The 13,962-nt window shown below is 40.3% G+C and overlaps 2 protein-coding genes across 8 annotated transcripts; both read right to left on the bottom strand.

Moving 5' to 3' along the window:
• Positions 1-101: 101 nt before the first annotated feature.
• On the bottom strand, positions 102-9,205 carry Khc (kinesin heavy chain). Of its 5 annotated transcripts, none has more exons than XR_013085584.1 (15): positions 8,496-9,204; positions 6,819-6,960; positions 6,458-6,631; positions 6,105-6,373; positions 5,763-6,009; positions 5,423-5,665; positions 5,002-5,348; positions 4,705-4,908; positions 4,476-4,616; positions 4,113-4,397; positions 3,852-4,037; positions 3,573-3,776; positions 3,203-3,491; positions 3,045-3,140; positions 102-2,694 (listed from the first exon to the last, which is right to left on the bottom strand). XR_013085584.1 is itself a non-coding variant. In XM_076815134.1 (14 exons), the coding sequence occupies exons 1-14, from the start codon at positions 8,652-8,654 to the stop codon at positions 2,618-2,620; spliced, it is 2,967 nt and encodes a 988-aa protein (XP_076671249.1). In that variant the 5' UTR covers positions 8,655-9,205; the 3' UTR covers positions 102-2,617. The 5 variants fall into 5 exon arrangements, 3 of the variants coding, with proteins under 3 accessions (XP_076671249.1, XP_076671250.1, XP_076671251.1); XR_013085583.1 differs by having other exon boundaries at positions 102-2,752; XM_076815134.1 differs by lacking the exon at positions 3,045-3,140 and having other exon boundaries at positions 8,496-9,205.
• Positions 9,206-11,291: 2,086 nt separating this feature from the next.
• LOC143370260 (uncharacterized) lies at positions 11,292-13,047 on the bottom strand. 3 transcript variants are annotated; one of them, XM_076815144.1, is made up of 5 exons: positions 12,984-13,047; positions 12,644-12,877; positions 12,342-12,433; positions 11,946-12,152; positions 11,292-11,731 (listed from the first exon to the last, which is right to left on the bottom strand). In XM_076815144.1, exons 1-5 carry the CDS (start codon positions 13,043-13,045, stop codon positions 11,307-11,309), a joined length of 1,020 nt encoding a protein of 339 aa, XP_076671259.1. In that variant the 5' UTR covers positions 13,046-13,047; the 3' UTR covers positions 11,292-11,306. The 3 variants fall into 3 exon arrangements, with proteins under 3 accessions (XP_076671259.1, XP_076671257.1, XP_076671258.1); XM_076815142.1 differs by having other exon boundaries at positions 12,234-12,433; XM_076815143.1 differs by lacking the exon at positions 12,984-13,047 and having other exon boundaries at positions 12,234-12,433.
• Positions 13,048-13,962: the final 915 nt, after the last annotated feature.

The raw sequence follows: 13,962 nt of genomic DNA on the forward strand, positions 1-13,962 counted from the left end.
TATGTAGCATACCAAATATGTATGTACAGCTACGCGAGCTTCTCACACTTATCTGTACAACGCAATTTTCGGCATGTTGCAGAAACAATGAAACGAGTATCTACATCTGTCAACTTATTTATTTCCTTCACATTCGCATATTTCATACAGTTTACAAAAAACCGGCAGCAGTTATAGATCAACCTCCTCTTTAACAGTGATCCTTCTTTTCCTGTGTGAATACGATGTCAACTACAACTTTTGTTCGTTATAATATTTAAACACGTCTGATGCATTACGAAAATAATAATAACTCTGGTTTTCCTTCTGGCTTTCCACGTGCTGAAAGCACTTCTTTTTCCGCCTGATTTCCGAAGTTCTTCTATGTATACAATGAAATTCATCGAATTACCACAAGCTCTGTTACCTGGTTTAATTACAGAAATGAATGATACATACTGTAACGAGAAAAATAGAGACAAATGCATACGTCCATTGAAGAATTTAAATGACTCATACTCGAATGACTATCATCATTGTATACCGTTTCAATCATAGCGCAAACACATTCGACAAGCATCTTGTGAATTTGTTTATCCTCGTGGAGAAATCAATAATGCCTTTACAATACTTTATAAAAATAAACGTTATTTAGTAAGGGAAAGTGGCCTATGCCTAAAAGTCATAATCAAAGACTTGGCTAGGCTGATATTTTATTTCACGATTCGGTTAGCTTGAGAGAAGATCATCGGACAATGATCCGAAATCCAGCGAATACGTTAATATCTTATTTGCACGACAGAATGAAAAATACATTATCGTATGATAATATTTTGAAGATCATTAAGGCTTTAAAACGTTAATATTAGGTGTATTCTGGGATAAATACATACATGTACTTGCAGCCTTTTTACGAATAGGGCGTTTTGCATAAGATCGTTTTGCTGATTTGCCAAACTAATGTGTAATGGGATGCGGTTATATTTACATACATTTGACAAGAATATTTCGATAATAATTGCACTCATTATGCACCACACATTTGCCTTTGCGTATTAGCAAACACAATTTCACCCTCGATATCACAAAAGTTAAAAAGACGGAAGATGACAGAAATGATCTCACATGGAAACATGATTCCGTTCGTTGTTGTCCACAACAACCACAGAGAATGATTCTTAAAGAAAATGTTAATTACTTCTCCTACATACCATAGTGTGTCTGAGCGTAACAAGATTCCAGTGTATCGCGGACAAACGGGTATTCTGTTGCGCATAGTTTACAGAAACCTATATCTTAAACTAATAACGTTTAGAATTCACCTGCTCTAGATGATACATCAAGTACGTGTGGCTCGCAAATTCCTAAGAGAACCATAAATAAAGTAGTTACAAAAAGGTACATAAAAAGTACACATTGTGAAGCATTAATTACTCATAAATACCGTTACAGAACAGAGTTTACTAGAAAAGGAAAAAAAATGCACTTGCATACGATGTAGCCGAAGACTACACCGGAAAGGAAAGAGAAGAAGAAGAAACGCGTGAGAGCGAATTATTGGTGGCCTGCAACAGGTTTTAGGAACTTAAGCAGACCTGTGCAACAGCTCACAGTTGGACGCACGGTATACATTTAGGTAACTTCTGAGCATAAGCTCAACACGAAGAGATGTAAACTAATTCGTTTACTTACGACAAAAGAAAAAGACTTTCCAACAGACCAAATTCCATTGGCCTGCGAGCTTTAAATTGTATTATAAAAGCCTCTGATATAAACAAAAATAAGCGATAATAAATTAATTTAAATTAGATGATTATAGAAAGACTGATGCAATGAAAACTGGACTATATAAATGTAATAGAAATAAATGTGAATGAAGATTGGGATGAAATCGTTCTGTCGAGAAACGTACTCTTATAAAGCCATTGGTTCTTGACCCCTGGTAATCGTTTAGAGAAGCCAACAAGCTTAACTCTCGGTTAAGCGAGCTCTCTAGAGAGGTCCGTAATAATCTGTTACCATGAGCTCGTTAATAGCAATGGAGAGAATTCTTACAATTATAAATACTTATAAGCCACGATCATTTCTACAATTTTCTGAAGGCCGCATGTCCAATCGTGTTTCACGTTAGCGATACCTACCAAATCTTAAATAGTACTGCCTCATTTGTTTACAAGTTGTTTCTGATGCCGATAGCAGATCGAGTAAAATTACTACAGACAAGTCGATCAAACCAAATTGGAGTCAATTTCAAGAGTCCATTCGTTATCTCACGATAAACGGAATCTATCTGTCTTATTTCTTTCTTTTCAAAGACGTTCGAATGCTGTGGAATAGGACCAGCAGTGGCACAAAAGTACCGATATAGAAATAATCCAAGTATCTTCTACGAGAGGCCTTTGCATGATTATTTGATAGACATTCACCTTTATTCATCGTGCATGATATTAAATTAAATAATTTATAAAAATTAACTATTTACAAATCGATAGGACATGCAGCACTAATTTTATAACTTAATGCACTTATAGTTGAATATACCTAAGCACATGCTTGTTTCGAGACAAATAAAAAGAACTGGCGGTGCTCCTTGCGGATATATTACGTTCTATTACCCTTACTATATTAATCGTAACATTTATGCGTATCCACTACAAACTACAATCTCTGAAACTCTTTTGTTTTCATTGATGAAAGCGTTCTTGCGTTGGTTTTCTGTAAAAGTGAAGGGTTTGGCATTATGCTCACGATCACTGTACGTTGTTACCCATATCTGAATAGAAACATGAAAAAAAAATAAACAAATGTCAAAACTGTATAAAAGGGAAGTTACTTAACTAAAAATTAATTTTTTAATAAGTAGCGTCATCCACGTTCATTCACTTAAAAAAAAAATAAAAAACAATGTAAATAAGAATTGTCGCAAGGTTTGTTCGTTTTTTTTATATATATATATGTATATAAATACCACACATTTTCAAATATCCTTATATGTGACTGTGCCATCTCATTAATAACTATAAACGCGAATTATTTTAGCGGAGCATATCAAACGATCCACTTACTCTAAAATGTAGAGCGTCCCGGACCGATTCCTTTCGTACAAAATCGAACAAACCCACGATTTCACAATCAGAATGTAGACGTTTAATTATTTGTATCTAAAAAAAAGAGGAAGGTGTATATAAATGAAGTGGCTAAGCATAGATAAATTATAACTTACCACGGTTTCCTGTTCTCATATAGCCGAAGGTATTTAAATGGTGTTGGCCGGCTCTGATCGGCTTAGCGATCTGCGCACTAGGTCCGCGGCGATTCTTTTGTCTCACGGCTTCCTTGATTCTGTCCACCTCGAACTGATAGCGTTTCCGATCTCGCATTGCACCTTCTTTGGCGTCCCGCAATGCCGTCTCGAGGGCTTTCACGCGCTCCATTGTGGCGCGCAATCTCTTTTCGAGCTTCGGCAACTCGCAACGAAGATCAGCGTTATCCCTCACAAGTTGCTTGTGAACCTATTAGGAATACCGACACATTCCGTGGTAAATTCAGTCGGAAGAAGATAACCCTCGCGACGATTATCCGCGATTACGTACTTTCGTCAGCTGATCCAAGTTGTTCTCAAGGAATGAGATCTTTTGTTTCTGCGTAAGCGACCCACCGTCATCCTCGTTATCCTCCGCATTAATAGTCTTCTTTATTCTAGTCTGAAGATCCTGAACAAACAGTTTGCGCAAATTGTGCAACGTTTGAAGTTCTTTGGCTACCGTTTCCTCCAGGCCTTTGAGATCCTTTCGAGCCTATAAGGTAAACACCAACAATGAGAGATCCTTTTTCATGTAACCCCAGTCAAAGATTCCATAATTTCCACGTACTTGGTCGCGACGTTCATTAAGTAGAATGAGTTCCTGTAGTTTAACAGACTTATTTGCTTCTTCTTGCTTCAATCGCTCGTAATCGGTTTGCATTTGTTGATGAGCCAACGTGAATTTCTGATTCAAATCTTTCAATTCACTGATCAGTTCTTGCTTCTCGGATAATTCGTCTCTAAGTGCAGCGACCTATGATAATACTCGACGTTAGTGCAAATATGCAGCGATGTCGTTAAAAAAATATTAATTCGATCATAGTTTTACCTGTTTCTGATGGGCGTCTCGCAATTGATCCATTTGTTCCTCCAGTGCCACTCTCATCTTCGTTGCCGCTTCCTTCTCTTCCGCCTTTTCTTTATTCGTCACCGCCTGCACTTGCTCCGCAGCTTTGAGCTTGGCGCACTCCTCGCGCAAAGCGTCGACATCCTCTTCCAAAGTACGTTTTCGTGCCTCCGCTACTTTCATCGATTCCGTCAATGTCTGCATACGAGCTTCGTGTTGGGAAATAAGTAGGCGACATTCGGCCAAATCTTTCTCATATTCGGCAACCTAAAACACGCGAACGAGTGTTATAACGTATAAACGCGAAACGTAATGAATTCAAAGAGTACGAAATCAAACGCTTACTTTCTTGTTACAGTCTACTTGGAAACTTTCTAATCCCTGGCAACGTTGCACTAAATTCTTCACCTCCGATTTCATTTTGCTAATGAAAAGCCTTGCCACTGTGAATTCCTCCTCGAGTTTACCATTGCTTTCCGGCGCAACCTATGAAATGCGAGATAACATATTTACGTTCCCGCGATTCTGAGTCGCAAACTTGAGTACTTTAAAACGATACTATTTTTGTTTTTACCTTCAGATTTTCGTCACCGCCGATAGCAACCCCAATCTCGCCCAGGTCTTTCAGGAAGTTCGCCAACATTTCGGCAATGCGTTTTCTCTGATGGGCGGACATGTCGCGCAATTGTTGTAATTCAGAAGTAGTAGTGTTCAATAATGCTTGCTTCGCTAACAGTTCTTCCGTCAATGATTCTTGTTCTTTGTTCTTCAATTCAACCTGCAAGTTTATATGCATTATTTTATGATAACACCCTTGTTATCTTGCTTCGGTGTGAGCAGAGCAATAAATTGTTTAGTAAGATGGCAATACCTCTTGCGACTTCTGGTCATAATTGACCGCCAACTCCTCCAGCGCCTGTAAAACTTCCTTAACTTCTTCCTTGGCACTCTCATTTTCTTGTTGTATTCGGTTCATTTCCTGCTGAAGTTGCTCATAGTCTCGCCTCGCGCTTGCGATCAATTCTTCTTGCTCGTCCATTTGCTCTTTCAACTTCTCAACATACTGGGATTGCTGGTTGATCTCCTCATCCTTGTCGTCCAATTGTTGATAAAGTCTTTCGCGTTCCTCTTCCAGTTTCTGCCGCTCTTCGTTGGACAAGGAACCAGCCATGAGGCTGCCACCGGGGGTGGCCGGCATTGGACCGTCGTCAATTTTACCTGAGTGGTAAATTGCGTTTCCGTAAAAAAAATCTTGGGGACTAGGCTTGGCATTTCCATCAATTAGATCATACATTTACCTTCAATGGACATAGTAATCGGTGTTGTAACATCTGGCCCTTCAACCAAACTAACTTGTTCCTCCGGCTTAACCGTCTCGCCCTGTCGCCAACGCGACAATTCAGCCTCGAGTTTCTCAACTTTTCCTTTCAATCTAGCCGCCTTTTCTTTCTCTCTCTCGTATCTACGCTTCCATTCTTCGGCCGTCAATTCCTCGTTGACGCATACAACATTCTTAATAGTCTTAGCACGTTTACCTAAAAGGATAGTTAACGTCGATCGTCGATAACCTTCTATCCCTGAGCGAGAACGATGGGACACGCGATGGCAGACGGAGTATCAGGTAATACTTACCGAAATCTAACGTCGACTTTGTTTCCGATTCATTGAAACTAGCTGGCGAGCAACATATAATAATTGTAGTTCTAGCATTGCCGCCAAGAGATTCTTGTAGAATTCGCGTCAACTTCGAATCACGATAAGGAATGTGAGTTTTGTTCCCATCAGCTAAAGCTGAAATTACATTTCCAAGCGCTGATAACGATTTGTTAATATTTTTAGCCTCGTCGAGCACTGTGCCCTCCGCTCCAGTTTTAGACACCTACAATACAGCGTAAACACGTTCATTAAATATGCGCAACATTAAGCAGCAGGAGGAACGAGGTGAAAATTTAACGAGGCCGAAATGTAACTGACTTTTTCCGATCCGGCCAAATCGACGAGATACAATTTCCCAGAAAGCTTCTTCTGATTTTCTAAATTCTCCTGCTTCACGTTTATTAAGAACACAGAATGAGAACGCGAGCTGTGCTCGTTCATATTAGTTACAGCAATATGCCTATTCGATTTGCCTTCCTCTATGACTTCGAATACTTCTTCGGGACTAGATACAAAGCGCTCTGTCGCACCTTTCACAAACGGAACTCGATTCTTATCTTCGTGCACGCTTAAATTCACTTTAGACACTGAAAATGCAAGGGAAGCGATGAGGTCAGAATTAAACTATGCGATAATTGTGACATACGCAGCATTGTATGTTAGATCCTTACCATCTAGGAGATCCCTGATTTTGTCCATGTAAATTTCAAAATATGATACCTTAATATGAAATTCCAAATTCTCTTCCATACCATAGATGTGATTGAAAATGTCATTAACAATTCTGGGAATGATACCCTGCTTATTTGGGTCTCCAATAACACCTTCCATTGTGTGCGTCTTTCCTATTTATACAGAAATATTTTATAAGTAAAACCATTCCAGATATTACCTACTCCTCGGAGGGTCTTATTTATTTAAGTCTGACAAACGATATCAGGCATTTTTACTCTCCAGACGACAGTGCGTTCGACGCTTGCGTTAGCTGTAAATAATTTGTTAATACTTCATTGAATATAAAGTTCGATTTACCTGAGGACGTCTGACCGTATGCAAAAATAGTGCCATTGTATCCTGCCAGCACGTCTGTGACAATTGATCTAGCTGCTTCATTGTATACTTTGTCTTGAGTAGCATTTGGTTTAAATACTTTGTCAAAAAGATATACTTTCCCCTACAAGAATACAGAAGCATTAAATTAAAGGGTGTATCTAAATCGTGCGATATATTACATTAATGAAAGTAGATATTTGCTGACTGCGATAATGGACAGAACGTAGCTGATAATTTGATCAAATAAACTTTGTTTACTTTATTGTAATACATTGATAATGATATATCAAGAGTATTTATAGATTTAAAAGAAAGTGAATCATCCCACTCGGTCTGAATCAAAGTTTTCTCACATGGCCAGTAACGAATGCAATATAAATCACATAGGCAAGAGGCATGTGCTACATGTATAGAGTATCAACTCTCTTTTAGGTATATAGAAGAACAGAGGAAAAAGGAGAACAATTGCACTCGATGGAGCTTTGTTCCGCGAGCCTCTTGAAACAATACATAGCGCCGAAGAAGATCAAAAAGCTTTTGTACGGAATCATATATTCGAAGAAAGGGAATCCACTTAGAGGCTCGTACATTACAAACCACTTCCGTTCGATCTCAAGTACCAGGAATAATATTTGGAAAATTATAAGAATGTAATGTACAATTAACAGTGATCTAAAGCCTTAATGGCACAGTTACAGAAATTCATAAAAATGTGTTCCTCTCTTGCGCAATAGAACTGAGATACAAGTCCTCGTAAGCTCTCGCAATTTGTTGCTACTATCCGCAAAGCTTTATCATCAGCTGGAAAAGTTCTAATCAATTTGATAACAATCTCTGCGTTCTATCTATACTCCACGAAACAGGGTGTACTCTCAGTACAACTGATAAATTACATACAGTATTAAAGTACGCGACAAATTACATTCGCAAGCTACCTTTTCCCTACATGCACAATTCATACTAGAATAACCAATTATGAAGCTGGCAAAAATGTTTTATGTAATCCCACTAATTACAAGAAATTCCAAGCGCGTTGATTACATTAAATTCTACGTTCCGCCGAAACCGATTAAACGTTCCTCGCGATTTCGATGTACATTTACGCGAGCAGGAGCGCGAAGTAAAAATAATTGAAGGAACAAGAAAGCACGTTTATCAAAGGAAACGGTCGGCTATCTTCGCGATCTATATAGAAAAGAGCTTCCATTACAGGCGGTACGTGTGCTCAGAGTTGAAAGGTTTAATCAACCCACTCGGAATAAATTTCCGTCAGCGGCAAAAGGATTCGTTTGCTACGGGGTTGCGGGGAACGACGGAGGCGGAATTCAGGAATCGATTCCGCCGCAAATAACAAATGCGAATCGTTAAGGGTCGCCTGGAAAAAATTCTTGTTCGCCGTTGAAAGCGCGGCATGGGATTCATAGATACGATCCTACGAGGAAGAGGATCGGGAGAGCAGCTGTCAGCTGTGCACGGTGACATCACACGTAAGCTGAACGGTTAGTCAACGCTAGCACACAGTAAGGAAAAACCGAGAGAGAAAGAAAGAAAGAGGGAAAGAGAGAGAGCGACGTAGATAGAAGATATATATATGTATAGAGAGAGAGAGAGGGCGAGAAAAAAAGACAATGACGTGTATACGCGTGAAAAACGTACCCCGATGGAGATGCAATTTTCATCGCCGCCGGAGGGGAATTTGACGATAAACTTGGAGCCAGCCTTTTCCTCGGAGTCGTTCAGAGGTCGAAACCTGCAGACCACCTTAATACTGTCCTCCGCGGCGATTTCACGCTCCCTCGGCGTCTCCGTTGCCATATTTTCGGTAGCTCGGATACGCGAGACACGAGTTCCCTCAGTTCACCTGGTTAGCCGCACTTAACAACGATTTCCGTGGTCTCGTAGGGTGCATAGGCGACGGGATGGTCGCGTGAACCGCATGAAGAGCCGCTACCGTCTCTCTGTCACAAACCACAGCCCGTTCCGCAGCCAGCAAAGATGGCTGCCGTTGCTCGATGATTTCGCGGCTGCGGGCCGATTCGGGCGATGCAAAGGTGAGAAACCGTCGGTCGTACTTGGTCCTGCGGCGGACAGAGGGAACATGGACAACAGGTTTTACTCCGCTGACGGCTCTTAACTTTTCCGGCGCATTACTGCCACTCGTCGTACACTAAGCCCCCCGGAATAGCGGTGCGTTTGATCGCGCCACTGGTTTTCTAAAAAGCAATCGATGAAGGAGTCTAGACTCCGGGCTCCAAAGTTTAACGCAAACGCGACCAAAGTAAACGTGCGCGCGCGCGTGTCTTCTCTGAGCGCCCTACCGTGCTCCTCGCTGCTCCTCGCCTGCATGCGCACACGGTATATACGCCATTGTCCGCGGCAGGCAGCGGATAACAGATACGTTGTCAGGACTGTAACGTGCGTGGGCGTCGTTCCGCGTAGCGCTCTCGTTTGAATCCCCTTTTTCGAGGAGCGCGCTACACTTTCGACGCCTCCGTACTTACGGCATCCTCCACGATGTGCCTTATACTTCCGATGGAATAGTCGGGAAAGGTTAAAGATTAAAGCGACGTGTCTCACTCTTTGATTTCAAAGTATTTTGTTTTCTTAATAGAAGTGTCGTATACAACTTACTTACTTCTTCTTATCGTTTTATGTATAATATTCTAGGTAGAAATGAGTAATTAAAGAAGAACACATTTCTTGGTGAATCATGTAAATACATAACGCGAATTGAAAATTGAAACGGCACAAGGCACTGATACATAATCCATAAGCCTGGCACACTGGGCGTGTTTAAACGCCTGTTCTAATTCATATCATTCATCGTTACGCGCCGCTAACATCTATGTGTCCTGTGGGTAAAGCAGGATGCCTACATAGCGTTGATAAAGTAGGGAATGCACATGTTAACAAATTCATCAAGTTTGTTTCAATAATTGTTCGATACATTCTGTTCTTTTGTTTGTAAAAAAGACTACTTGCGTACGCGTTCGGTGTCCATAAATCGAGCAAATGTTTGAAAAACCTTTCGGAGCAATAAATAAACAAAGATATAGGGAAAGTATATATTGTTGCATTTAACACCCCTTTCTCATCAATCCAATTAAGTAGTTATTAACGGATCTCGGATATAGTTACGACAAAAGTAATAAAAGTTTTATGCTTTCTGTATAGCCGTAACACCTGTGAACTAAATAAAACCACCTGCTCCGCGTGTCTCCGCCTGTTTTTAAACAGCATTCCCTCTCGCTCTACAAAATACCTTCTCGTGTCATGTACTCCGGCTACTAGGGGGCCACCAACTATCAGCCGTGCATAGCCAAAGTTAACGGCACGTCGCCTATCTCTATCCATGTTGCACGCGCTATCTTTCGCTCTCGCATACACCATCTGCTGCCTACCTCCTAAAACATTCTATGTTCCTGTTAACTCGAGCGAATTTCCGGATCCGAACCTACGTGAAACCACAGACGAGGTATAGGAAAGACCAGAAATCTGCATCGGGCGGGTTTGACCCAGAGCTGTTACTTTTTGACCCGTCGAGTAACCGGCTATCCGGAACAACTTTAAGCCATTGAATGTGGTATTTTTCGATCATTTTTGGCTAACATCAAACAATACCACAGACAATAAAACATGCAATTGCTTGAAGTTGTTTCGGGTAGCTGGGTACCCGACAGGTCAAAAAGTAACAGCTGTAGTTTGACCCGTCCGTCACCCGGCTGTTTCTTGATTTACCCAGTGACACCCGCTACCAACCCGTCCACACGGAAAAAGGTCTGCGCCGTTGGGACAGTGATCCTCCAGGGAGTGATCGGTATAACCGCAGCCATTTGTGGCAAAATCGGAAATAACGTAACCTAAACATTCACTAAATCGTCTGCTTTCCAAGCTGCTTGTTTATCTCTTACTATCAGTATTTCCAGGGCCGGCAGAACCCATTATGCAAAGTTATGCGCCGCATAAGGGCGCCAGCCGAAGGGAGCGCTAAGAAACTATATCGCACGCTTATTATTATAAAGGAATCCAACTCCCTCATAAACAAAATGCAAACGTAATTATTTCTTGGTGTACTCCGTAAAGACGAAACATATTAAATAGGAAACAGGTGCAAAAATTTTCTTGCATAAGGGCGTCAACTATCCTCGCGCCGGCCCTAGGTATTTCTGTCTCTTTCTTTTCTACAGTTTCTTACTTTGTCTACTTCCGCTTTTGCCACAAATGGCGACAACCAATTAGCTACAATACAGGTTGTTCCGATCACTCCCTAGAAGATCACTAGTTGGGAATGGTGCTCAGCACCGTAAGGACCGATGAAAGGCCAGCACCGTAAATATCGGTGCTGAGCACGGTTCACAACGGTGTTCTCGATAAACGCGCACTGAAATTATCCATGCTATCTTGCATCTTTTTTTCCTCCGTGTTCGATATTTTCGGTACTCGGCAACGATATTTACGCACTGATCTCTATATACTACTTGTAAATATTTGTTTCTTTTTTATATTTCTTTGATTTTTAATGAATCGTTTTAAAAATTGGGAAACGTCAGTATCTGCAGTGGAGTTCAAGCATTCCAATCCCGATTCTGAAAGAGCTCGAGTTCTTCGTAACTCACTCACAATTTGTTTTAAAGAAGTTACTTGCTGCTTCAACCGAGAAATGTGCTGCTTATCAGCATGCTTTTCTAACATCAACGCTTGTATTCGCTTTTTCTGCAATAATATCTTTTTCCGCATCGACCTCGGAGTTGTTTCATATTGATGATCATGGACGATATGACGAATGCGACGTGAAGTGGTCGGTGTTTGTCCATTTCTCTGCATAAGAGTATTTGCCAATTCGCTTGCTGAACTCGTAGAAGGTACTTCATCCACCTGGCATTGCTTCTTATCTGCGCATGATATATTATTAGTTATTTGTACACTATTATTCGAATTGAATTTCATATTCATATAAGTGATTCGTAACAAAAGTATTAATCTTAAAGTGACAAATATGTGACATTTTATTCATTGCAATAAAGATATGAAATTGATTGCTAAACTTTTGAACAATGATATAATTTACATGAAGCTCAAATTTTAAAACCATTTATTTGAATTCACCTGAATCACTGGTACTTGCTCTCATTGGATTCACCATACTGTACTTAGTGTCAGTTTTCGATATTTTTGGAGGAGGCAAATCAACTGATAAACGGCGCTTTTCACGCCCTTCAGACGCTGATATTTCCTCTGGCGACAATGAGGGATCTGTTTCCATTTGTGATGCAGGGAGTTGAGAATTTCTGTTGTGTTCTCCAGCAGGTGTTTCTAAAAATACTGTTTTACTGTAATGTGCATTATATTTCGAAAGTAAAATAAAGAATATATAAAAAGCACAAACAATCTTACTGTCAATTAGCGGCAACTTAAATATGGTAGGAATCGCATTGTTCTTCAGGGTTAACGTACAGGCATTACGACCTGTTTTGCGAAAACAATCTTTTTCAAAATGTTCACTGCAAAGCACGCTTCTCTTATTTGGAACAAAGTCCTTTACATCCATTGCTGCAATCCACTTCTGAAGCAGTTCTGCATTATTTAACGGAAATCTGCAAAACAAGGAAGTTATGTTTCAAATTAATGCCAAATACTGAAATAATATTAATGAAGTTATGTAAAATAAAGGCCTTCGAACAAATTTTGTACTCCATTCACTACACTTGCATAAAAAATTCTCAAAATTAGGCTGCCTTTCCAAGTTCTACTGTGGCATTACCCCATAAAAATAAGCTGCTTAATTTGAATAATTCATATATTACTTGCGAAATGATCTGTTTTTATCCTGTCCTTTTCTAGCATGACAGAAGACACAACTAGCTTTGTATTGCCCAAAAATGGTAGGAATGCTTCCAGGGAGAAGACAGCCTTTGGCAGTGCCTTCTTGGAAACATTTTTTTTCAAAATGATTGGAACATAACATGGCATTCTTTGAAGGCACGAAATTGGGGCCCAGACCCATGTTGTGTAGCCATTCTGCAGCCTTCAACGGAAATCTATATGAAACAGACAAACATATTTTTTATTTCCTTAGAAATATTTATTATGAGTAAGAAGTTCCACTTAACTTACAAGTAGCATATAAATGTTATTTCTACCTACCCATGATATGTCAAATCTTCCCCCAATTTTTCTGCACCACAAAACATACACGTCCTAACCATTTTTTATTAATTACAAGTACTTAATACGTAATCACGCTCTAACTATTATTTATGCTTGCGGCTTCTTACTTGCTTTGGCTTGCACTGCTTCACACTGCTTGCAGCCTTCGCGCGTTGTGTGACGTGACATCACACTTGAGAATCTTCCTCTGAACAAAATGGCGTCTATTCGGCACAAGCCGCCTATCCTCGTACACTATCCAGTAGTATATACAGATCGATATTTACGGTGCTGACCTTTTTCCGAGCATACCCGTCCGAACGTCTACCTGACCCGTCTGGACCCGCTGCTGGGTTCGCGGGTCAGCGTCAATTTCTAGCCGCCCATACCCGGGGATCTTAAAATGTCTAGAGACGTCTGACGAACCTATACTTACCTGGTCTGTGATCCTATCTCCCATAAAAATTTAAACCAACCCCGTATCTCTTCTGCGTCCATAGAAAAGGTAGAATGAAAGTTCTATTCTACTTCCTTTACAAGAATCTTAATATTTACAGAGAATAAAGCAATTCCATCGTTACTGCGAGTTAGAAAATTAATCACCGCGGTATATTCAACGAATATATTGTTTTTAAATAACTTCTGAATCCTTGTTGCTTATAATCCTCTGGACTATAAAAAACATGTGACGAGTGACATTTAGATCCTAACGATCTGTTTCTAAATTTTAAGTTCCTACATCTTGTACAAATATAATCGCGTTAAAAAAAGCGGGAACAATTCGACGAGTTTCGTGCATGCGCGAGTTCAAATTGAATCGTTCGATATATTTCTCGATCTCCCTCTGTCCCGCGTAAGGTTAGGTGTTGATTAGCAGAGAATATCAGGGGGACCAAGCCGTCTTTGTTTGGCTGAAGTTTTCCCGTTTAGTTAGCACCGTATTGGTAGGAGGCGCTAGGTACATCACACACACATA

This window comes from Andrena cerasifolii, chromosome 6 (genome assembly GCF_050908995.1).
Source record: "Andrena cerasifolii isolate SP2316 chromosome 6, iyAndCera1_principal, whole genome shotgun sequence".
NCBI classification, from domain to species: domain Eukaryota; kingdom Metazoa; phylum Arthropoda; class Insecta; order Hymenoptera; family Andrenidae; genus Andrena; species Andrena cerasifolii.

Bases quoted from the DNA above. Each gene is read 5' to 3' on its own strand.
- LOC143370260 (XM_076815142.1), bottom strand. From the start codon at position 13,045: ATGGTTAGGACGTGTATGTTTTGTGGTGCAGAAAAATTGGGGGAAGAT. The intron at 12,434-12,643 runs GTAATATATGAA...CTTGTTTTGCAG, and splicing joins AAAAACAGATCATTTCGCAA to ATTTCCGTTAAATAATGCAG. The intron at 11,732-11,945 runs GTGAATTCAAAT...TATCATGCGCAG, and splicing joins AGCAAGTACCAGTGATTCAG to ATAAGAAGCAATGCCAGGTG.
- Khc (XM_076815134.1), bottom strand. From the start codon at position 8,654: ATGGCAACGGAGACGCCGAGGGAGCGTGAAATCGCCGCGGAGGACAGT. The intron at 6,010-6,104 runs GTCAGTTACATT...GCTGTATTGTAG, and splicing joins ATTTGGCCGGATCGGAAAAA to GTGTCTAAAACTGGAGCGGA. The intron at 4,617-4,704 runs GTAAAAACAAAA...CGCATTTCATAG, and splicing joins GCGGTGACGAAAATCTGAAG to GTTGCGCCGGAAAGCAATGG.